Consider the following 25,774-nt stretch of genomic DNA (forward strand, 5'->3'; position numbering starts at 1 on the left):
TGCGGAATAAATTTACAGTTTAATTAAGCTCAAAAAAGGTCTATTTATAGCATTATTACAATTAATTACTTCGTTTACAATATTAGTTATTTAAAAATATGAAAAAAAAACTGAATGTGACTGAGACTCTGAAATTCGGTGTGTCGATTTTTTTGAAACCCTCGGACATTGCACATTTTTAACCTCCCACAATCCCCCAAAGGGTAAACTGCATAAACTTCAAACGTAGATATATTTTTTTCAACTTTTTCAAAATACCTTTTTAAGAAAATTAATTTCGATTTTGAAAAAACAATAGTTTTATTTCGAGGCTCTCATATTAAACTTCAAAATAATCCCTCTGGGAGTATTTTACGTGAAAAACGGTTTTTCTTATAAACACTGTAACTGTTTTAAATAGCGTTTACAACAGGAATTGCTTGAAATTAAAACAAATTTATAGACGAAACATTTCAACATAAAAATAGCAAGCGTATTAAAAGTTGCATTCAGCTGTTAGTGATAAATTTTTTACAGAAATCGTCGATTTAATTGTCATTTAAGTCTTCGATATAATTTATTGTTATAACTATCAAAAACAAGTGAACAGCGAATAGCCGTTCAAAAAATAACTTCTAAACATTCCTCAAAAATGTCACCGTGCAGTTAAAAATGAAAAGTTTTTGTATTTTAGAGTTAATATCCCGACACTCCATTTTCGGTGTCCGACCACCGACAAAAGCCTTCTTTTCACGTGACGATGAACTTAAACAAATCCACAAACACGTTTGCAAAACAAACCATTCGGGTAAATCAATCACGATTTTAACTGGAATGTCTGGGGTAGGAAAGACTCAACTTGCTAGAAAGTATGCAGCAATATACAACGACCATTTTGAAAGTATTGTGTGGGTGGATGCAGCAATACACAAAATACGAGTTTCTATGACTAATCTCTGTCACCAACTAGGGCTAAGCGTAAAAGATTCTCAAGGCGATCCGTTCGATATTGAAATAGTGTCTAGAAAAATACATCACTACTTTGAAAGAGAAAAAACGTTATACATCTTCGACAACGTGGATGATGAGAGCAGGAAGATATTTCAAAAATGTGTGTCAAATAATAAAAATGCCTTTACTTTGGTAACATCGCAATGGAAGTCTTGGTCTGAAGATGTTAATCAAGTGCAGATTCAATCTTTCTCGCCTCAAGATGCGTTTCTATTAGCTAAAAGAAGCATTAAACAAATATTAACAAACGATGACGAAAAACTTAAAGAAATAGCCGAAGTGCTTCGATACCATCCACTCGCCATTAATCAAGCCATTCTCTATATAAACAACAACAGCGTTTCTCTGCAGGAATATCTAGATCTTTTTCGATCTTATCCCATTGAAATGCTGGAGGAAGACATCCCCACCGAAGAGGAAACAAAGTCTGCAATAACATCAATTAACATAATATTAAAAAAAATAGAAACATCGAATGAAAAGTCAATAAAACTTTTAAACCACTTATCGCATTGCGACGGTCAACACATTACAAAAAAGTTTCTTCACGGTATTTCAAAACACATGAAAATAGAAGAAGAACTTTCGATAAATCAAGCAATAAGATTATTAGTCAGTTATTCGTTGCTTGATCGTTTCGACGATGACAATGACAGGTACGCGATGCATGAAATGACACAGTTAGCGTGTAAATGTTATCAAAAACGCAAAGAAATAACCGATGCATGCGAAGAAAACATCATCTATTTTCTAAAATTACAGTTGGTAGAGGTAAAAGAACACGTTGATGACGGGAAGCACTTCTATAACCATTTCATCTATATGTTTCGTATTAACAAGTCAAAAATGTGTGAAGTGTTCCATCAACAGAGTGAAAGAATCCAAAGTTTTTTGTCAAACAAAGGTTTTTTTCAAGAAGCAATAAAAATACTTGACGCCATTCAAAAATATAACACAAAAAAATACGGAGCTGAGAATGAAATAACTTTAGATACAAAAATTCATATAGCAAAATGTTTGTATGAAATAGGAAAACTTAATGAAGCTTTAGAAATTTGTAATCAAGTTGATAAAATACAAACAGATAATTTAGGCATCAATCATCAATCAACATTGCCTTCAAAAAATAACATAGCAAACTGTTTGTATGGAATGGGAAAATATAATGAAGCTTTAGAAATTTATTATCAAGTCGATAAAATAGAAACGGATACTTTAGGTATAAATCATCCATCAACATTGGGTACAAAAAATAATATAGCAGTCTGTTTGAAGAATATGGGAAAATATAATGAAGCTTTAGAAATTTATTACCAAGTTGATAAAATACGAACAGATACTTTAGGTATCAATCATCCATCAACATTGGATACAAAATACAATATAGCAAACTGTTTGGATGACATGGGAAAATATAATGAAGCTTTAGAAATTAATTATCAAGTTGATAAAATACAAACGGAAGTTTTAGGCATCAATCATCCATCAACATTGAATACAAAAAATAATATAGCAAGCTGTTTGAGGAATATGGGAAAATATAATGAAGCTTTGAAAGTTTATTATCAAGTTGATAAAATACAAACGGATATTTTAGGTATTAATCATCCATCAACATTGATTACAAAAAATAATATAGCAGGCTGTTTGTATCGAATGGGAAAATATATTGAAGCTTTAGAAATTTATTATCAAGTTGATAAAATACGAACGGATGTTTTAGGTATCAATCATCCATCAACATTGGATACAAAAAATAATATAGCAGGCTGTTTGTATGGAATGGGAAATAATAATGAAGCTTTAGAAGTTTATTATCAAGTAAATAAAATACAAACGGATATTTTAGGTATCAATCATCCATCAACATTGTCTACAAAAAACAATATAGCTAGCTGTTTGAAGAATATGGGAAAATATAATGAAGCTTTAGAAATTTATTATCAAGTCAATAAAATACAAACGGATGTTTTAGGTATCAATCATCCATCAACATTAAATTCAAAAAACAATATAGCAAGCTCTTTGAAGAATATGGGAAAATATAATGAAGCTTTAGAAATTTTTTACCAAGTTGATAAAATACGAACGGATATTTTAGGTATCAAACATCCATCAACATTGGATACAAAAAACAATACAGCAAGCTGTTTGGATGATATGGGAAAATATAATGAAGCTTTAGAAATTTATTATCAAGTTGATAAAATACAAATGGATGTTTTAGGTACCAATCATCCATCAACATTGGATACAAAAAGTAATATAGCAAAATGTTTGTATGGAATGGGAAAACTTAATGAAGCTTTAGAAATTTGTTATCAAGTTGATAAAATACAAACGGATAATTTAGGTATCAATCATCTATCAACATTGGCTTCAAAAAATAACATAGCAAACTGTTTGTATGGAATGGGAAAATATAATGAAGCTCTAGAAATTTATTATCAAATTGACAAAATACGAACGGATACTTTAGGTATCAATCATCCATCAACATTGGGTACAAAAAATAATATAGCAGTCTGTTTGAAGAATATAGAAAAATATAATGAAGCTTTAGAAATTTATTACCAAGTTGATAAAATACGAACAGATACTTTAGGTATCAATCATCCATCAACATTGGATACAAAAAATAATATAGCAAACTGTTTGGATGACATGGGAAAATATAATGAAGCTTTAGAAATTAATTATCAAGTTGATAAAATACAAACGGAAGTTTTTGGTATAAATCATCCATCAACATTGGATACAAAAAATAATATAGCAAGCTGTTTGAAGAATATGGGAAAATATAATGATGCTTTAGAAATTTATTACCAAGTTGATAAATTACGAACGGTTATTTTAGGTATCAATCATCCATCAACATTGAATACAAAATATAATATAAAATTCTGTTTGATAGCAGGCTTTTTGAAAAGTATGAAATGGATATAAACGAAAAATGGAAATTGTCAAATAATTTTGAGAATCGTTTTCAAAATTCTTGATTTCTATTGTTTTATTAGTGTATGGTCAATTTTTTAAAAGTACATGAAACTCATTTTTGGACTTACTGTAGGAGGTTAAATTGAATGATGTTTTTATTTTATGGTTTAAAAAGAGATTCAAACATTTTTATTTTTTTTTCAAATTTGACGCAATCAATTTCATTGCTAGAAGATAGCGTTCTTAATAAAATAATAATTTTTTAATTAATTCGGCGTCCTGTATTCTCTTCGCTCTTTTCTGGATTTAGAAAAATTCTGCGAGCTGTGTTGCCATCATTTGTATTGCCATAACATAAAACAGTGTCGTATCAAACAACGTTCTTCCAAATGTTGTTTGATACGACACTTATTCTCATTGCTTCTAGCTTGCGACTTTTTTATGTCCGAGTGGTAGCTTATGTGTAGCAAGCATTCAAAGGTACGGATCCAAGCATGCAAGGTAGAAAAACCAAAACTGCAATTTTCTTTTTCATCAACCATGTCTTTTAATTAACCATTTATCATTTTAGGAGTTGCACCACAGATATAACATATTTGTGTTGAACGCGTGTCAGTTAAGGCAAACTTTTCCGTCCCCAGTGGGCACGGCGATGTTGGTTTAACGTTTAGGCGACGTCGAGTGCGACATCGCATTAACGTTGGAAATGGAAAGTTGGATCGACGTTAATATGCGATGTTATCGCGATGTTTTACGTCGTTTTGACGTTGATTTAACATCGCAACTTGATGTTAATTTTCGACGTCAATCTCACGTTGGTGCGATGTTGACTTTACGTTGGCAACGTCGCTAACCTAAAACTAACATCGAACCGACGTGAGAATGACGTCGATGCCCACTGGGTCTGTCATTGTATGTAACAGATTGCGTTTCACAATAAATTTAAATTCACCAACAGTACACAGTGTTGGAATAAGTTCAGATATTTCTTTCAAAACTTTGTTAGTTTCTATTACAGTAAATTCATGTGTTTCTTTTGAAAAGATGAATTTAATTGGTCGGCAACAAAGTGTTGATGATGGGCGGGGTTTTTGCCAAAAAATATTATGACAATCATCACTCAATCTCAATAGGACAAATGCAAAAACAAACAGATATTCATCATTAGCATCGAAGTTCTCAAATCTTTGTTTGTAGGTACTATTGCCATAACTTCCGTCACATCCCCATTTGCTTAACAATGTTAGTGACGATTTAGAAGGTTCATTTTTGAGAAAATGACTTTGTGTTGTTATTAACCGTTCAGTTGTTTTATTCAGTATGGCTTGAAGTTGAATTTCAGCCCGCGTTTCTGAGACAGAAGTAAAAACCTCTGGAGGGTAATACGACTTTTTGGATTTACATAAATTATGGTAAGACGGAAATACTTCACGTTCCGCTTTCACAGACCACTTTTTTGTTTATTTATGAGTGACTAGCACACTTAGAATTTACATAATAAGCTAATGCCTCATCGGTACTCAATTGTTTGCTGCCACAAATCACATCAGAAGATTTTCTTTGTTTTATTGTTTCTGCACTTTTTTTAATAGAAGTAGCTACGCCTCTCTGACCCGATAAACAATGTGCTATTTCAGCAGCTGTGGTTAGTTCACTGGCACTCCACGATTGTACTAAATCTACAACTCTACGTCTTTTGGTTTTTATACATTAGTCTTCAAAGTTTTTTTTGGGCCAACCTTGAGGCCGACTTCCTTCAGATGTTGTGGAAGCACTGGACCGATGCAAACTTATCTTAAATTCTAAACTATTGCTCTCTAACCAACTTTTAGTTTTGTTTAAAAATTTATCTATAGTTCTATTGGCTGCATTCCACTTTTCTGCAAATTTAGCGGATATGCTTGTAATTTTTAATAGTATTTTTTTTTGCGAATCACAAGTCACATTTTCTGTACTATATTCTTTCAGAATAAAGTTTCACAGAAGAGTATTTCGTTCTTCTTTTGTATGCTTTCGCCATTCTTCAAATAATTCCAATATTGTAATAGAATGCACTCGGTCTGAAAAAAGTTCAACAAAACTTAAACGGGCCGACCTGGGCAGCCAAATTTTTATATCTAAACACTTTAGGGGGTTGTGGTTATTCTATGTAAAAAAATTCGCCTGAATATATGTGGATAAAAATAGTTACATGCTTTGAAAATTAAAAAACGAAAAATAAATTACAATTTTTATATATTGTTTTTAAAGTCTACAGAACACTAGTTATACCACTCATTCGAATTAAAATATCGATAAAATACAAAGTACATACCCTCTAAAGTAAAATTCATCGCAACAGCAGTAATTATTATTCACAATAAGTTTTCTATAAACTATTCCTACACTGCAAAATTGCAACAAATTTGACAACAAAAATATATTTTTCTTTTAGTGTCACTGAAGCCATAACAATTCAATATTTAAAAACACGTGCACTAAATAATACTTGGAGTTTTTTCTAGAAAATGTTCAGAAATATCATGGGATTATCTACTAATTGGTTCCTTGAAATGACATTTATCCACCTAGCTTGTATTAGATGATTCACTGTGCGACGTGTCTATGTCGCCCTTAGAGCTTTTCATATTTTCGAACTTTCTTCATTCGAATCCCTCTATTTAAATTTCACTCACTGAATGAAAAAATCTCTTCGATTTAGAACTTTTTTATTTAGTTTTGCTAATAATTATTATTCCAATTTTACGACACTTGTTTTTAAAGATTATTTGCCTTTTTTTAAATAATAATTTGAAGCATACACAGCTTTACAAGTATGTATGATTAAATTCATCAAACAAACAAAACTAATTTCTTAAATAAAATAAGTTTAAATGTTTGAGAGAAGACTGTTAAACTTTTCTGCCCTTTTCTTAAACGGGGATAGTCTTTTGCTGGGTTGTTTTCAGCAGAGTAACTTTAGAGTTTTCAACTCCCACCCATTTTTTTCTCCCATCTTTTGAACAATTACCCCCTCCACCGTTCCTGAAGTTCTCGTTATCCTTCAGTAAAAATGTTTTGAAATCTTTATTTATTTTTTCAGGATTTTCTTCACATATGTTTCATTCTGACCAAAAAATATAGCTTTTATACTTAAAGGAGCACATTCATTAGAATTTCTCCATCCTCCTTACTTTTAAACAGGCAAACATATCATTTTATGCTCGTTTTTACCGCAATTAGGAGAATAGAGAGATCCTTCATGTGTTAGTTTAAATTTCTGAAAAGAGCTTTCCGCATTGCTAATGTGAAAAAAACTAAACAGGCAGTTACTCTCACTCAATGTTATATATTTACTAGATGACTGACTCGAGCTGCCATTATGAAGCAAATTTTTTTTTGTCAGAAATGTTGTTTTGCCAGCGGAAAACCGCGAAATAATAAAAAAAACAACCAACAGATATTTTTGTTAGTTTGATTAGAAAATATGTCTAATTGTAATGATTTTTTGAAATTTTGAAGTATTCAATGCGTAGTAGTAATAGTTATTTAAAAGTAACTTATATGTTACTTTTAATTTACTGATATAAATAAATTTACTTTACATTTTTCTTTGGATTTTATGCGGAGCTAGATTTTTCAAATGGGTGGTGAGAAATTATACATCTTTATATATTCTTTCACAACCTCCAAGAAGACTGAATTTCAACGGCTGCTCGTTTTTCACCTTTAACTATATGACAAGACTTACTTGATCAATTTGCTTTAAGTTATATGATTAAAAGTAAATTTAGCGGATCGTGTGTAAAAATTATTGCCAATAAAAGATTTACTGAATTTTGAGTTTAATTCTTAATTTATGCAATTAGCAACTTATTTGGAATAGCTCTTAGTATTGCACATACAGATAAAAAATATGATTCAGGTATTAACAGATTTCATTCAGGTATTAAGAAATTTTACTGGCAAAACATTATTTTCCTTCTTTCTTCAATCAAGACTCTTAAATGTCCCTTCTGTGTACGTCAGCCAGTCATTTTTCTTATGGTCAGCTAATCATAATTTTTCTGCTGACCATATTTCATAAGACCTCTTTTTTTGACTTTGATTTGTAACTTTAACGCATCTAAATGCAAAACGTTTTGTGTTACAATTAAAAGTGAAATAAATTCATAACGGCGTGGTGTGAGCTGAAAGTGGCGTGTTACATTAAGCATTATAAATTTTTATTTCAGTTGTCATAGCTTAAGAAGCAATCAAGTTTCGCTTACTGAGTTTTCGCTTCGAAAAGAATATACTCATGATGGGCGTTTTTTAGAAACTCGTTGTTATAAAGTCAGAAAGTGTTTCTTAATTTGTTTATTCCCTAAACAGTTCACATCAAAGATAATCACATTTTCTTTTTTATCTTCACTTAAAAATTTACAATTTGACAATTTCTTGATCACGAAATATCAAAAACTAGACGTTAACTACATTAGAACAAAAAAAAAGTTAACAACATGTATTATCTCTTAACATAATTTCATGTAATTGACGCTGAGCACTGGTTATTTTTCTTAATAATGGATTAAGTTTCTCGGATGGTCAATAAAAAATTCAGTCCGATAGATGAATTTATTTATGTTATCTTGAATGTAACAAAAGATTCTGCTCTGAGTAAAAGGTACAAAAAAAGCGTTTCTGTCTATATATGTATACATACATAAATATATATATATATATATATATATATATATATATATATATATATATATATATATATATATATATATATATATATATATATATATATATATATATATATATATGTATATATATATATATATATATATATATATATATATATATGTATCGTTTATCAGTCAAAAGAAATATACTTTATGAGTAGAAATTATATGAATTAAAACTTCTGATATCTGTGTTCTTTCGATTAACAAGTAAAGAAAAAGGTTTTCTCATTTTGACTCTCAACGCTATTATTCGTGTTACAATCCGCCAGTTATCAATCTTGTCACCTTGCCTAACCCAATGTTTTTCTTTAGTATTATGTTTTGTGCTTTTATCAGCTAAAAAAACAAAAAATACTGAACAGCTACTTTTTCTTTTCATATCCAACATTTTATCATGAATTTAAAAGCATGTAAAATATAAATAAACCCAATAATATCTATTGGAAAATATTGGAAATTATTTAACAGACGTATATTTTAAGATTTTTTCAATTTTTCCAGCTTACTTTTAGTTTCTGAAGTTTTTTCCAATGATCACTAAAAGATGTTATCTTCCCAACACATATATGAGACTAAAAAAAGCTGTAAAATCAGTAAAAAATATTTGAAATATAATAAAGTAGAGTAAAACTAATTTTTAAAATTTTTTTTTAATTTGACAAAAACTTTGGTTTTCTTTAGATCTTAAAGAGTCTTTTAAAACTTAATTAGAACAATTAACTTTCAAAATGCATCTCTTTCATCGCAATTTAACTTACGATATGTTTTTTCTTGTACTTTTAAAGGTTTAATGGTGAAGTTTAGAGGAAGTAGAATATTAAAAAACCTGTGCCTCAGTTTTCATTCAGAAAATAGAATTACATACTTAACAAGCACTTGCTTTACTTTCATGTTTCGCTGCATATTTGGTAACCTTTTTATAATGATAATCAAGATATTTTCTTCATAGCACCATATATTGAACAGAAGTGCTTATTAAATCTAAAAAACAAAATATTAAAAAAAATACTAAAATTACTACATAACACAGAAATATTGAAAAAGATTGAAGTGATAAGCCGTCAAGTTTTTATATATATGTATACATTCATAAATATATATATATATATATATATATATATATATATATATATATATGTATATATGATATCTTCTGATATCTTATTGATTAACTATTTTGGTATTTTATAAATTCAATTTACTTACTCAAGATAATTATTTTAAAAAAAAAACTGTTTTTCTGTTGCTTTTTTTTAAATAAATTTTTGAAGATTCTGAAATTTGTTTTATAATTGTATATTTTTGTAAATTGCATATTTTTATAAATTCTATAGTTGTATGCTTTTTATAATTGTATCATTACTATAGAAATGGTACATAAATTACTGAAAATGAAAAATTCTCACTAGGATTTAAAAATTCATCACACGAACCTTAAGCCATTTGTTTCTGAGTGTAAAAACCCATTGTTTATTTTTGCTTTCTTAAGTTTTGTTTGTTCTGGAATTATTTTAACTGGTGGATTTTTTTATTGTACCAAATGCTACTTCCACAGTTTCACACAACAATGTCTTCTAGCTGAAAAATGCTTTTAGCATAAAATAACTTTAAAAAGCTTTTTGGTATTTTTGAGGGAGAATTAATATTAAATCAAGTTTAACACTTAAACTTGATTCCATTATGAATTTAATTATGTTTAACGTTGCATAATAGTAACTTTTATATGACTATGTTGAGATGCTACAGGTGTGAAACTGAGATTATTTATATACAGCTGAAGAGATGTTTTCTTGCAGAATATGATGATTAAACTTTGTATTAGAATTGTTAAATATCTAGGAATTTGTTAAAAATTGTTGAAAAATTGTTAAATATCTTGAAAAAACAGTTTATCTAGTTCTGTGGTAAACTATTTTGATTTACGAAGTTAAAGAACTTTATGCAATCATTTACATTATTGAATATCATTGATTCAATAATGAATGTATATTATTAAATCAACAAATAAATCACATTCTAACAACATATTTGTTGGTGATAAAAATGATTGCATGAAGATCTTTCAGTTATTTTCATCAGTAAACATAAAATTGCAATAGTAATATACTATCGAAATAAAAAGGGTTTCTTTCCCAAATAATCATTAAAGCATTGTTTTCAAACTTATAGAGTTTAAACAATTTAAATGCAAGTGGAATCTCATAGCCCCATAGCTGCATCAGAGCTCAATTATTCAGTTTAAATTAAATTTTTATTAATTGAAACTGGAGAACGGCACTTTAGCAAAGAAAAAAACAGAAGGATATAAGAAATAACTTACAAAATAACCACATACTGTTTTACACATCTTTTAAATGTTTTACGTCGAAGACTGTCATTGAATTTTTCGATCCTCTGGATCCTTTGGATGAAATCAAAGCGTCAATAATTCTGAACCAAAATGTGCCCAAAGGACGGACAGGGGAGGAAAGAACACCAAAGAAACGAACAAAATGAGCAAGGAGGGAGTGGGGTTGGTTAAATTCAGATCTTTTACAACTTACGTTATAAGGGAGGGGAAAGGAGTTTGAAAAATGCTTATTCGTGCTAAAAATGAGGGTAGGGGGCAACTGTAATAATACAATAACGGCAAGAGGAGAGGGTTCTGCCGCCAAATCAAAAAGGAAATATCGACTTTATCAGCAGCATTTATCACTTTCCAGAAATAATTGTTTGAAGCTTTATAAATATGCATAGTTTTATAAAATAATAGACAAATAATTTATGGGTAAACTAATTTATAAAGCTCCAAATAATTAAGTAAAACTCAATTTTTATAAAAAATTGATAAATGCTGGAAAATATCCTTATATAGAATAATGATTTAAATGCTCAACTACAAGACAAAGTTGAGTCAATAAATTTTTTATCTTAATTTGGAGTATTTTGGTAAAATTAATTACATAAAAAAGAATAGAAAGAATGAAAATAGAAAAATTCTTTACATCCGGATGATATGAGTTTTACATTGATTTGAAATTTAGTAATTTAGGATCACACCGTTCAACTTCTCAGTGCTGTATCTTACCGTAAATGAAGATGGATGGTGGAACTCCCCCCACCCCTTCTTTTTTTGATACAAATACAAAAAAAAAATTGAGCTTATTTCAAATCTGAAAGCCAAATGCAAGTTTTGTTTTTATTGAAAAAGATATTTGAGTTTTAGTAACCTAGGTCCTTTAATTTTTTCCATGGTAACGGTCTTAGCAACAGGGACGCCTGCATTTTGAAGCCTTCTCTGGCTCAATTAAGCGAACTTTTGTTTCTTGTTGTGTTTTGTTGGACTTGAGTTATGCTTTAATTTCTTCAACAATTGGTAATGTACATTGTGACTTACGGAAATTAAGAGCAATCTGATCTCTAAGTACATACAATGAAAGAACCTCCTAAATACAAAATATCTCGAGTCAAACAAAGTGTTCATACTATCAATGTTTGTTTATGATTTTGTGAAAACAATAAGAAGTGTGATCCTAATCATGTTTAATGTAATCGCAATATAAATTGAGCTGTTATCCTATCATATTACTTATTATTACTATTTTGTCGGTCGCCGCGTTTTCTTGTCTTTCGCTTGCAGAAATTTTATCGACTTTTAGTCTGGTCTGATTGTGCAGCGTAGTTTTGGAATTTTTAACAAAGTAAAAGTGAAAAAGTTGAACAAAGCGAACGTTTTCGACTTTGTTTTTTTTAGTTATGCAACCGTGAGAGGCTTTTTCTTTGTTCTAAACTTTGCTCATTCTTTACTGTTTGGTTGTTTATTTTGAGAACGTTTTTAGATCCTTTGAATTAAAAAGCAAAAGTTGGCTTACGAGAGTAATTTTTAATCTCTTTACTTATTTATATATTTTAATGACAAGTCAAATGTATTACTAAAATTGCGATGAAAACTTTATTAAAACCTTTTTTCCTTATAGAGAACGCTAAAAACCTTATTGGTAAGTTTTTTGTTTTAGCTGAAGTTGTGTTTGCTGTGACTAAGTCTTATGAGAACTTCTTTAAATTTCGGTTAAGATGAGGGTTCAATTGATATCAACCTACTTTTAAATTGAGAAAAGATTTTAAAGCGTGCTTTTTTTTATTGCACTCAACTTTATAAACTCTTGATAAGTTCTGATTTTATGCTCCAAAGCAAAATACAGCCCAGTTTTTATGTTGTTTAGTTCATAAATTTTATTTATTTTTATTATCTTTTGTTCGGTAGTGAGCAGGATATCAACCGATATGTTGTTTCAAAAGGATGTAAAGGCTTAAATATCAAAATAAAAGATGACATTAAAGTATGCATTCCATTAATTACATAACATGAGCCACAAAATAGCTCTACAGATTGAATTTCTTTGTCTAAATGTTTCATAAAAAAATCATATAACATTGAAATTAAATCATCAGCCTCCTTTCAAGCAATAGTTTCTTCATGACAGTATAAAAAAACTTAAAAGACTTAAAAAACTTAAAAACTTAAAAACATTACTTAAAAGCACGTGAATATTTAATGCATAAAATGCCAACTTTCTTCTGTAAAAAAAGTCATTGGTTTTCTTTGGAGAATACTGGGTACGAACTCTGACTAAGGAAACGTGGTCACACGTCTTATTTTTAAGTTCAGGAGTAAAAATTGTATAATGATTTTTTTTTTTTTTTTTGATTGTGAGATGAGTGACCTATATAATGAAAAAACGTAATTTTTATATAAGATTAATGTTATTGAAAACTTGCATTCAGAATAAAGATTTCATAATCATTAATGTATTCAATAAAAAATTATAATTTCCTTGTGGTTAAAAGACTTCATTTTATTGTCTCCAATCTTCCCTTCTTTATCCCAAAGATTGAAGTAAATGCTGAAAAGCAAACATGAACAAACGAACTCTTACTCGTAATTACCTCTTGATTTGTAATAAAAAGTTGTATTTGTAACTGTTATTATAACCTTTTGAATCGATATTTTGTGGTCTTCTTTTTTGAAACTCAATTTAAGGTTATCAAACTAGTAACATACTAATCTTGAGTATCCTTGCTGGCTAGAGAGTTAAAATAACTGAATAAAAAAATTCTATCTTCTCTTTTAACAATTTCGAAGCATTTCAACCTTTTACAAATACATTCATGTCCTGTTTTATGTGATGCTAGTCTTTGTTTTTTTTACTTTCACGCAATCTCTCCATACTTTTTCATTTTTTGGATTTCTTTGACATTTCTAACGGTTTTTCATGTGCAGCCATTTTTATGAAATTTACATTAACCAAAAATCATCTGTAACTGTTTTGAAAAATACGGACTTAGAGCTATCAATATAAGTCTTGATAATTCAAAAACAAGGAAAATAAACTCGATTGATGTCTATTAGTAAGTGCCAAACATTATTTACATTCTTAAAAAGTTGTTTTTCTGAGAGGTAATTTTTTTTTATAATAAAGAAAATAGATTTCATCCCAACAAATTTTAAATATGCATCAAATCGCTTATTCGATTCGAATTCAAATACAAAGTGTGCTATTGTAGTTAATAAAGCTAGAAAGTATAAAAAGTCAAATTTATAGATAAACATAAGTAAGCGAAATATTTTCTTTTTAAAACAAAATTAAATTTAAGGTTAACTGGCCCTGCTATTAGTCTGATCCACCATGTGTCAACTTCCATAAGTTTTCCAGCTCTTCGATTGTTTAATTTCATCCAGCTCTTCGGTTGTTTAATAATTAACAATCGAAGAGCTGGATGAAAGAATGAAATTTCAAAAAAACAAAAGCCTTGTAGTGAGATATAAAATAATTATTTAAAGTGATCTATTATTGGTAAAAAAAAGAAAAGATTAATTAGTATTTAATATTATTATTTTATACTTTTGCAATGAGACAGTTTGCTTAATGCTATAATCTCATTCCCATATATCGCATTTTCAAGAGTGCTTGATATTTATTTTTCATTGTCTTGTGAGAAACAAGGTTTGTCAGTATTAATCTAGCACCTTGTATTTTATACACAATCTAATGTAGTTATCATGTAATGAATAAAAAAAGATTAAATGGAATTTGAGGAAGAAATTTTAAAAATTTATCTCTTATATTTGTATTGGATTTATTTTGACCCACCGCCAATTAAAACTTCAAGGTTGACTAAAGACAAATAATTGATGAAAAACATTTGGATTTTGCAACTTTTCTTTGTACTTTCAAAACTCATTTTGCTTTTTATTATTATGACATTTGCTGAAAAATGAAAACTTCACAAAACTTGTAGTACTAATTGAAAAATAAACAACATAATAAAATCACACAACTTAGATGTATGCATGTATGTACCTGAAAGTATTTTTATTTTTAAGGTTTTAAGATATACTGGTTAATATATATTAAGCATAAAAAATTAGAAAAGATTTACTGAAACATCAAATTCATTTTCAAGTAAAAAATAAAAACAAGAAGATAAACATAGCAACAAGAAAACTGGTTTAACATATTTTCATGTAAAACTTTCAAACTAAAAAATGGTTTTTGTTTTGCTTGAGACAGGTACAAAATATTTAAAAATCTAAAATTTCAAAGGCCAGTTTAAATTTCTTAAACACAGGTCAACAAGCGATCCTAAAAGATTGGCTACATAAGATTGTTTGCTCGTTACTGATATTTTTATTTACTGATTATTGTATAATTTTTTTTTTTACCAATGGCAGAAGAGACTCATTTCCCGTAGTTACCTCTTTATTTGCTTTTCAACATTTGTTATTTGATCACAACCTGATGTTGTCAAGTAAAAATTTAAATTTTACCACATGGTTTTACCCGATAAAAAAACAAACCTTTAATACGCTAATCGACTTTATATCTCAATGTGTCGTTATGGATATTCGCTCTTTTTAGTCGTGTTAAGGGCAACAAAGTTTCTAAAAAACGTCGGATTTTCTAATCGCACCACTGATTGTACGGTAAGTAGATAATAACAGTTATCAAAATACGTAAAGTGGATAATAACAATTATCGAAGTGTACTAGAGTGAACATTTCTGAAAAATTTGTGCTTAAAGATCATTTCGTTTATTTTTAAAGATATTCTCCTTTTTCAGATAAGACAAACCGTCATAAACCATAACGTCGTAAAAAATTAATATTTTAATTTTTAACAACTTTTGCCTGGTAACGTACATTTTAGTAAACTATTAGCCAAAAAAGGTTATGCTAAAAAGAAATGTTTAGTAGTGCAAACAAACAGTGATTACAGACAGACATTCCTTATATCACCCGAGCCATCTTGAATTCACAATCTTTAGGGTGGATTTTGTTTTCAACCGCAAAACATTGCTAGAATGGTTTCTACCATAAAAAATGATTTTTAGTTTGTTATAATGCGACAGTTCTTTCGAGGATAATCAGACCGACAAACGAGTTATAAAACAAGTTATTCTTGTTAAAAAATGTATAATTAAATAACTCGATTAAACTTTTATGTCATCAGTAAAATACATCGTCTAACGTTCAATTAGTTTTACGGATGTAGTGTATTTTTTTTCGTCTATTTTATCAATACAAACATAAATAGCAAGAAGAAAAAGATAAACTTAAAATCTATATCCTTACAAACTTTAATGTTAGAAAAACTAGCACGTTGTTACGAAAATCTCTATCTCGATTAAACTTTTGTGTATAGCTGTATATATCACCTATGAGAGAACTTGAAAACATTTATCAAAAATCCCCGCCCTCACATTAATATACAAAATCCTAATTTATAAAGTTGTCTTTAAACGTATGTATGTGGTATGTACAGCATATTTTATTGTTTCATATTATTTTTATCTTTTGTTTAACACACACAGCTAAAAATAACACACACACCTTAAAAAAGCGTTCATCATATTTATTAAATACAAATGTTTTTCAAAATCCAATATACTGTGAGGGCGGGGTTTTTATATGCTTTGGGTTTATTTATTTAGTGTAATTTAGAGAATGCTTTTCACATTTCTGGTGTCCAATAAAAAGAAACTTTTAAATATTTTGTTATTGTGTTTATTTTAAGTGGTAAACAAACATCCTTGAGGTTTGCAGTACGTTGCTAGAATATGGACTCTATTGATTATATTCAAGAGAGTTATATTTTTATAGTTATTCTAAGCAAATGTCAGGCTAGCAAAAAATGTCAAACGTTATTTATCTTCCTTCAACGTCTGCTCCAGTGCCACACAATGAAAGAAATGTTTTGAAATGAGTTCAAAGAACGGGTCATTAAGAATTGTGTTTCTTTTTCACTAAACAATATGGACTTTGATATTGTAATGATGTAAATGCGTAAATTAAAATTCGTGCATTCCTTCTTTCTGATGTTATTTCATAGGCAGTTTTACAAAAAGTTTGAAACTTTCACAACGGAGATAGCTTTCATCCTCTTCAGCTCGTTTTCTGATTCGTTACGAAAAGTTCGAAATTGCGAAAATGTTGCTTTCGTGTTTAAATTTGATCTGACCAGTTGAAGGAATTTTAAGATTCTGATGGGAATCCTGGTTTGTTGCTTTTATTGCAAATATGAACAAAATTTTTAGAGCAAAATAATGAATATTTGAGGTGAAATAACAGATAATTTGTGACGTAACTTTGTCATTTACAGTTTTAATCTCCTTTTGGGAGAAAAAACTTTACTTTGAATAACCAAATCACAAACAACTTGACAAACTTTTAAAAATATTGTTTGCTATTATCCTTAATAATAAACCTCTAATAAACCATCAAAGGTTTTACGAAAGTGATCATTTCCGTTTTTCTATTACACAAAATAATTTGAATTGAGGGCATGAAACGCGCTTCTTCACATGTTAAGTTTTATTTTAAAAAAAAAAACATATTTTAAAAAATATTTCTGTACTTCTTATAAAAATTCGAATTTTTATTGGAATTTGATTTTTTCGCTCAAATATGACAAAATGAGATGTGCATGGGAAAAAAGAAATGTATAAGGGGAATGGGAACATTTCTTAAGAGTTCAAAAAGCATTTTTTATCGGCAAATCTTTTTTCATTATAGAGCCGTGCTGTATGGCAAACATTTTGTATATAAAATATAGAAGATGCGTTTTATAAATCCATTTCTACACTTTAAAACTATTTCTTTGATTAGAATATAGTGCCAAAAAGACCAAAGACAGATACCTCCATTACATTCCAAGAAAGCCTATTAAGAAATTAAGCTTTTTGATATTTTAAGTGTCTGTTATTGCTAAAATTTAAATAAAAAAACACATGGATTCTATCAAAAAGGTTTTTTCTCGACTACTTTTTAATTTAATTAATGAAAAGCGTTTTAAATGCTAAAACTCTCGTTTTTTCTAATGAGAATAGCAGTATATACATCGTTCTTCCACTGAGGTCTTCTTGTTTCGTTATTCTTCACCCTTTCACCGCCGGCGTCTCCAAAAGGAGACAGCAGTTTGGTCGGATTTTTTCATTAATATAACCGGATAAAAGGGTTAAGAATGGAGTTTGCTGCATAGTAAGTCTTTTACATTAAAATTGTGCGAATAAAAATTTATAGTGAGTTTAAATTGTGTATAATTTTTTCAAAGAGTTATCATACTAAATGATATGTCTGTATATTTAGTTTCAATAAAATCCGCTGGCCGGCGGTGAAAGGGTTCAACTTTCGTAAGCTTTTAAGTGTTTTAAAGTTATTTAAACACTTAAAAGTTATTTAGTCACTCACTAAGAATGATCAAATCGAACTTTGTTTAGTGACATCCACCATCTGTTAGTATTTCACCTACTGATCCAAGGATTTCCTCTCAACGCAAATTTTGAATTTCAAACTAGTCACAGTGTCATTTAAATTTAAGTTTATATTATTAAGATTACAGAAAACGTACTCTGCGAGAGGACAATTAGTTTTGATTTTTGTTTGTCGATTATCAAAGTTGTTATGTTTTTAAATGTTGCGAAAAACTGATAAACACGATATACTGATATTATACTGTAAACTTTTGAATAGGCAACTAGCAAAGGTATAGCCATAAGCTATATTTTAAAAATAGATATTACAAAAGAATGAATTTTATATCTAGTAAAACCCCTACATTGCTGCGGTACTGAATTGATACAACTTTATTTAGCTCGAGACGAAATAGCTTGTACAAACGTTATACATTACGAAATCGAGAAAAAGCATAAGGATATTTTAGCTTGTGATGCAACTTGGATGCCTCTTCTTGTTGATGAAATAGTTGATGGCATCGTTACAGACTGTAAATAAAAGTTATTATTCAAATTTATTTTTTAAGTAATTTTATTCTAACTTATTTTATTCACTAAAGATCATCTCTTTCTCTTTTTTTGGTTTTAATTTAAACTCTCTATCCTTTTGGCTTATCGCATCAAATCTCTTAGTTAACTCATCCGGTATCGTTTGTAATTTTTTTATTACCATCCGTCTTTTAACGGGTGATGCATAAGTTATCAGACAAATATTAATTTAATTTTTCCAGCAAACAAAGCAATCAAGTGAATACAATGGATATGTAAAAAAAATGTATAAACCTTTTATTTATCAGTTAAAAGACATTTAAAATGAGGTTGCAAATGAACGAGAATCTTTTCAAAACGCATCGAAATTGTTTTTGTTAAAAACCCAAATATAAAAAAATTGCGAAATCATAAATCATTTTAATCAATTCATTTCATTGTTTCGGACTTCCATCACTGTTGCAATCAATGCATCAATCTATACTAATGATCTTTAGAAAAGAACTTCTTCCATTCTTTCAGAAGTAACATTACAACTTTTTAGTTTCAAATTAAAACTAAAAGATATTGATTTAAAGTTTTCACCATCACTTATGAAATGTGTCAAAGCCAAATTGAGATCTATTAGAGAGGTTAAATTTTTTTTTTCTTAACAAAAATAACTGATTTTTATTCAAAAAAAAATCATGGTTTTTTTTTATTAACAAATGAGATGTTAAAGTTCTTATTTCGTTCGATAACTTATGCATCAGCCGTTATTACTAAAAGTTCATACTTCTTCATGGTTCATTTTAAAATAAAGAGCTGATAAAGTTATTCATAGAGTTATTTCTTTCATCCAGCTCCTTATGGTAAATATGAAGGAGGAAGGAAATTAGGCTTGAAGAAAGAATCAAAATGGGAGGTCCCGCAAAATTTATAAGAGTTTTACTCATTAAAATAAAATGGCATTTTTTACAGGAGAGAGCAAATTTTATGTACTTTTCAAAAATAAAGTTCAGAAAACAGAGTATTCTTAAATAGTGCAAATACTTTTATTAAAGGCGTAACGAAAAAAATACCTGCGAAGAAGCCTCACACTCTCTCAAGAATCATTATGGATCTTTTCAGGCTTCTTCTAAATATTTAGTTATTGGTAGACGATTAGTAAATTGGCTACCCTTATTTAGGCCAAAGTATGCGTTTGCAATATAAAAAGTTCAATAAGGAATTTGTTAAATATTATTTGACTATACTGACGCGACTGACGATAAAAGCACTGTGCAATTTTGTTAGTGTTGTTGATGTTGCGCTGTTGTACTCTGCCGAAAATACTAACCAAAGAGTGGAAAAAGATTTTTTTCAAAATTGTGAAACAAACATTGCACAGGTACTCGGCGTTATTTGTAAACGTTAAAAGAGATTTGCTTAAAGGGTATGAATACAATCGAAAACTTTGTTTCCAAATGACATCAAATTTACTATCAAAGTATATTGATGATTTTTTTGTCTTGAATTTGTTTCAATGGCCATGTCTGATTTAGTTATTCTGAAGAGATGGTCCCTACGTTTAGCAGATTTCATCTGACTTCCAACTGTGAGCAGATTCTTACAAAGAATATTTCTCGGAGGCTGATTACTATGGTGAACTTCCAAGTTTAAGGCAAGATTCTTCTTACATGTTTCCTGCAATTTTTTTTTTGTGTGTTTTTTTATTTTATTTTTCTAATAAACGTTTTAGCTTTTAGATAAAAGACTCTGAAAATGAACGAAGTGGATAAAAATCTGCGAAGTGGATAAAACTACAAGATAAATTTAGAAACAATTGTTTCAGCAAGCAAGAAGTCTTATAAAGGTTGATAACTTCTCAAATCTGTAGAACATTCGATAGTTTAACGGAGTTCAATGCCAGAGCAATAGCAAAAAAAGTGCGTAATGAAATTTTGTCATTGGAAATTCTATAAAAGGTTTTGCACGGCAGTGCAAAAATCTGAGGCATGTTTCAAAAAATATATTATGATCACTAACTATTTAAATAAAAATGCCTGAGTTTTTCGTAAACTTAATAAAATAAATGCTGCCTTTTTTACATGAAAGTCTAAAATGAATTTAGATTTCTGTTGAGATAGTAGATAATAGCTTCTTAGCAACACCCCAAGTAACTGAGCATCATATTTAAACCATTTCAGTTGAAGGCATCTATATATACAATACGTTAATAACAAATCTTTTATCATGCCACTATATTTTAAATACCAAAAAATGGTGTGACGTCATTGAAAAGACAAAAACCTTTCTACGGATCTTTTTTGGCTAAATCTTTATTCTGCATTACTTTTCTACTGTACCTTGTTTTCTATTACTCTACTGTCCATTTTAAGCGAAAATAAACACCGTACGAAAGCTGAAAGTGTCAGTGAAAAAAGATTGGAAACTAAAAGTAACAAATCAAAATTATTTTTTTTTTTTTTGTTGTTAACGGAAAAAAGCAGATGTTGATTTTAGTCATTAATTTAGTAAGAAACTCATTTCACAAAAACATATCGATATGAAAGTTTACAATTTGATTTCTCGGCGATCCTCCGCACTTGCAAATAATCTGTTTCCTTCAGAATAACTCGTTTTGCACGTATTTCGCTTTTATAGTATGATATGTGATGTTCGTACTATTTTGTTAAGCCCTATTATTTGATAAAGGCTCTACTCATCAACGCCCATTGTTGTATAAAATTAAAAAAATGTGACTTTATTTAAAAACCATTAGCAACTGAGTTTAATCTCAACGCGAGTTAATTAACTTAAAACGTATTTAAGTAAAACTTCAACAACTAGATCAAGATCACGCTGATTTCATTTGGGTTCATCGCAGATCTCGTTTTCAGTTTTTCTTTCTACTAAAGCAATTTCATTTTTATTGATTTGGGTTTTTATTTTGTTTCTTATTTTTATGGCTTGCTGCTGCATGATTCAGTCTTTTTTATTTGGCGTTGAGGTTAAAACTTCAATTTTAACATCTTTAACGTGCTGGTTTAATTGAGTTCCAGAACCTTTGTACAAACAAATTCTGGTTTTGTTCATCAACCAGCTGTTCACATAAAGATTGCAAATAAGATTATTGTAAGTGAGGAAAATGGAAAAACTAGAGCACGAAATGAATCGGTGCGTTATCTATTTTTGTTCTACTTGTATAACTTGTTACCCAATTTTTTAACGATTTTAGTTTCATAGTTAGAAAAACAAGTAAAAGTAGAAGAAAGAATAGCTTTGAAGAAGTGAATAAATTAAGCAGAACGAAGTAAGAATTCTTTAATAATAACAAATGTTGTAACTGAATATCAGAACTTAAATATGAGAAAGTTAATACCAGAAACGTAACATACAAACTTAAAATCAGAAAACAGCTTCAGAAAAAGCTTCTTTAACTTTATGAAATACGCTGCAAAATCTGTACGCTGTAATGAAAGATTATATTCCGTTACTCGACTCATTTGATTGCGTATTAGCATTCCCAAAAAGCTCTGCAATTCCTTTCCGATTAGAGAATCAAAACAATAACTTGCGCTCATTCTCCTCCCTAGGTTTCTAGCTACGGAAAAAGTAAAGTATATCAGCGAAGAGTTCAAAACCAGCATAAGTTATCATAAGTTACATATTCATAATATTTAGTTTTAAGTTTTAAGTAAACATTTCATAAACCATCAACAAACATAGAAAAGTAAGTTTAAAAACTTTCCGTAGTTGTAAAAAAAGTTTCGTAATAGCAAATCATTAAACGATGTTATCAAGCGTATGGCTATAGCTGAAAGGAGAGTGCATTTAAGTCTGGCAAAAAGGTTTTCTACTAAACCAATATAACATTCAAATAAAGCTCAAACGGATAAAACGATTGCAGAGAACGATTGCACATTAAATACATGATGAGCTTACAACTTTCATGATACTCTATTTAGATCGTTCTTTCTTTGTCTTGTGACAGGGATTTGGCTATTTAAAAAAAAAAAGATCCAATATACACCAACGAATTGTTGCTGACAAGAGTTGTGCAACAGTTCTATTTTGTGCAACAGTTCTATTTCGTAAAAAAAAATTCTTTCACTAATATATGTTTTGGAGAACTGTTTCAAATGGTGCAATACTTTAAAAATGGGTGTCTGAGACCTGAAAAATGTGGAGGCTTCAGAAAAACATTAAGCGATAATAAAATTACTTCAATAGTGAACTTTATTATTTAGTATGTGTTTCACACGATGGGTGAGGAAAAAGTATAAGAGTGTATCTTCTGTCTGAACTGAATATTGTAAAATTACAAAGAAAATTGAAAACTTGACGGAAACCAAGACAATAAAGACACTTTATAACTTTCTTACTTAATAAAAAATTAAAAGAATGTTCAATGTTGGATTTGGAAACCAGATGACAGAAAAAACAAAAAAAAGTTGATTAGAGTTTGATATTAAACTAAGGGTAAATGAATTTACTAAATATTGTCTGCACAAAATAAAAGCAAAATTCTTCTCTCTCATGAAAGAGAAAAATGAAAATGTCATTAAAGTGTACTTTTACTCGCAACAAAGCCAACCGATTCCTTTTCTTTCTCCTCTGGAATATTACAGAGTTTTATCAGAGCTTTAAACAGTACAAAAACTAGGAGAAGCCTGGTTTCTTAATGATTACAAAAAAGTAGCTGAACAGATTCCAAAATAAAAAATTCGTTTCCAATGAGAGGTAAGAAAATTGCAACTCTCAAATAAAGATTGAAGTACAAAATGCATATTGTGGAGAGCCTGGTTTTAAGAAAAATAAAATAGGTATCAAAAGTGAATGACTTTCTTTGAGGTAGCAGTTGATGCGAAGGACTTCCTTGCCAGTGTTTTTGACAGAGTTTAGAGAATCATGCAGGATGAAGTTAATGTGAACCGATGCAAACCATTGTTAAATCATTTTAAAGAATATTTGCGCCATCCCAGCCTGCATTTAACACATTTTTGACATCAAAACAACATTGATGGTAGTTTTTGCTTTTAAATAGCGCGCGTATGAATAGATGACGCATGAATTTTAAAATGTTGCTAATGAATGCAATACCGGAGAGAGTCTTCGCTTATCATTTAACGAAAACGAGTTGTCAAAATATTAGAAAGGTTGTAGAAATTTAAGATATCATTTTTATAAGTTTATTCAAATACACTTAGATCGCACCCAAAAAATCATTCAAAATATAATTTTGTCGTAAAAAAGTTGTTCTCCAAAAATGCGCCGTATATGAAAAACCTCTCACATTTTAAACAGTTGTAAATATAGTTTTAAAAAATAAAAGAAAACATAAATAATATGACATATGCCCCTTATCAAAAAACGCCTTTCAATAAAGCTTTTAAGCGCGTGTTGGACTTCGAAACCGTTCTTTAACTTATGCTTTATTAATCATTATTTCAAAATAATGCCACAAGTTCTAACTTAAGCAGATCTCAATCATGCAGGAACTGCTGCATTATTCAGAATTGCTTAAGTTTCTTTTAAAATAGTTGCTTTTGGAAAGATGCATCATTGGCATCTTTTTTGTTCTTAAGATGCAGAGACCCCGTAAGTCATGCCACTTTTACAGTCAAATTAAATTATTTATTATCAACCAAAAGGAAATTTACTAGTTTTGTTCCAGTGAAATAGAGGGTTTCGATATATCTCAAACCAAACGGCTTATTTCACTTCTATAACTACCCAAATTTATTTTTGACGCAGCATCTATTTCTTTACACTTGTTTATTAACCGTGAAAATAGTTAGCTGACAAATTTAAGAGCTTTTTATTAAAGTTTATCATAACCAATAACTGACTTCTTTTTCGTAGAGCTGCTTTAAAAGACGAAGTTGTCATGGAGAACGAGTTCGACGATATAAAAGGTAATAAAATATTTATAATGTTTCCCACATGAGACAGATTTTCGATTTTCAAAAAAAAACCCTCTCTCTTAGTTGAAAAATTTCCACAAAATGTATTTACAATGCTTGCTGATTTGCTCACTTATGATTGGCAAAAATTTGCTCAATGCCTTTCGGTTGATGACTCAGCAATCGATAATGTAAAAGAAGAATTTGAAACTACAAGAGAACAAATTATACAAATACTGAACCAATGGCGTAAGAATAATTCATCAAAAAAGTGGCGAGATGTGAAAAGAGCATTACTTTTTTGCAACCGTGAAGATTTGGTCAGTGAATGCGAACGAAGTAGGTATTTTGAGCTTTATAGTTTCTGTGTTGCCTTTGCATGCCGAAGAAGGTTGCTCCTGAATATTTATTGGAGATAAATAAACACAAAATATACAAAAGAGCTTAAAATACTACAGACCATTAAAATATTTTTTTACCTAAAACGAACATTTTTGAAAAGGACAAACTTTCTTTCATTTATTTAGTTAATTTAAGTGACAAATCTTTCAGGCCTTTTATCAGCAAAAACACTTAGCAATTTTGCGGAATAAATTCACACTTGAATTAAGTTCAAAAAAATATCTATTTATAGCATAATAATATCTAATTATTTGGTTTACAATATTAATTATTTAAAAATATGAAGTAAAAAGTAAATGTGACATGACTCAAAAGTTTTCTGTCTCAATTTTTTTGCAGCCCCTCTGCATTGCACGTTTTTAACCTCCCACCTCCCCAAAAGAGTATTGTTGCATAAACTACTAAGGTGGAATTTTTGTCAACTTTTTCAAAATACCTTTTTAAGGAAATTGATTTCAATTTCGAAAGAATAATAGTTTTACTGCGAGGTTCTCAAATGGAACTTCAAAATATTTCTCACAATATTCACAATATCAAAAAATTCTTTCTAAATATTCCTGGGAATATTTTTTAGGTAAAAGCTTTTTCTAAAAAAAGCTGCAATTG

General features: G+C 29.2%; 1 protein-coding gene across 3 annotated transcripts in view; it reads left to right on the plus strand.

Moving 5' to 3' along the window:
- LOC145185147 (uncharacterized) overlaps positions 1 to 25,774 on the plus strand; it is a 37,435-nt gene that overhangs the window by 6,823 nt on the left and 4,838 nt on the right. The window contains exons 1-3 of one of the 3 annotated variants that reach the window (XM_090092079.1): positions 21,701 to 22,037; positions 24,726 to 24,778; positions 24,851 to 25,105. In XM_090092079.1, the coding sequence (XP_089948205.1) occupies positions 22,009 to 22,037; positions 24,726 to 24,778; positions 24,851 to 25,105 (337 nt within the window). In that variant the 5' untranslated portion in view covers positions 21,701 to 22,008. Of the gene's footprint in view, positions 1 to 673; positions 3,867 to 21,700; positions 22,038 to 24,348; positions 24,462 to 24,725; positions 24,779 to 24,850; positions 25,106 to 25,774 lie in introns of those variants that run through there. The other 2 variants (XM_090092090.1, XM_090092101.1) reach the window with 2 other exon arrangements.

This window comes from Hydra viridissima, unplaced genomic scaffold, assembly GCF_058129835.1.
Source record: "Hydra viridissima isolate aposymbiotic clone 2 unplaced genomic scaffold, HvirCarnegie_v1 scaffold_1, whole genome shotgun sequence".
In the NCBI taxonomy this organism is placed as follows: domain Eukaryota; kingdom Metazoa; phylum Cnidaria; class Hydrozoa; order Anthoathecata; family Hydridae; genus Hydra; species Hydra viridissima.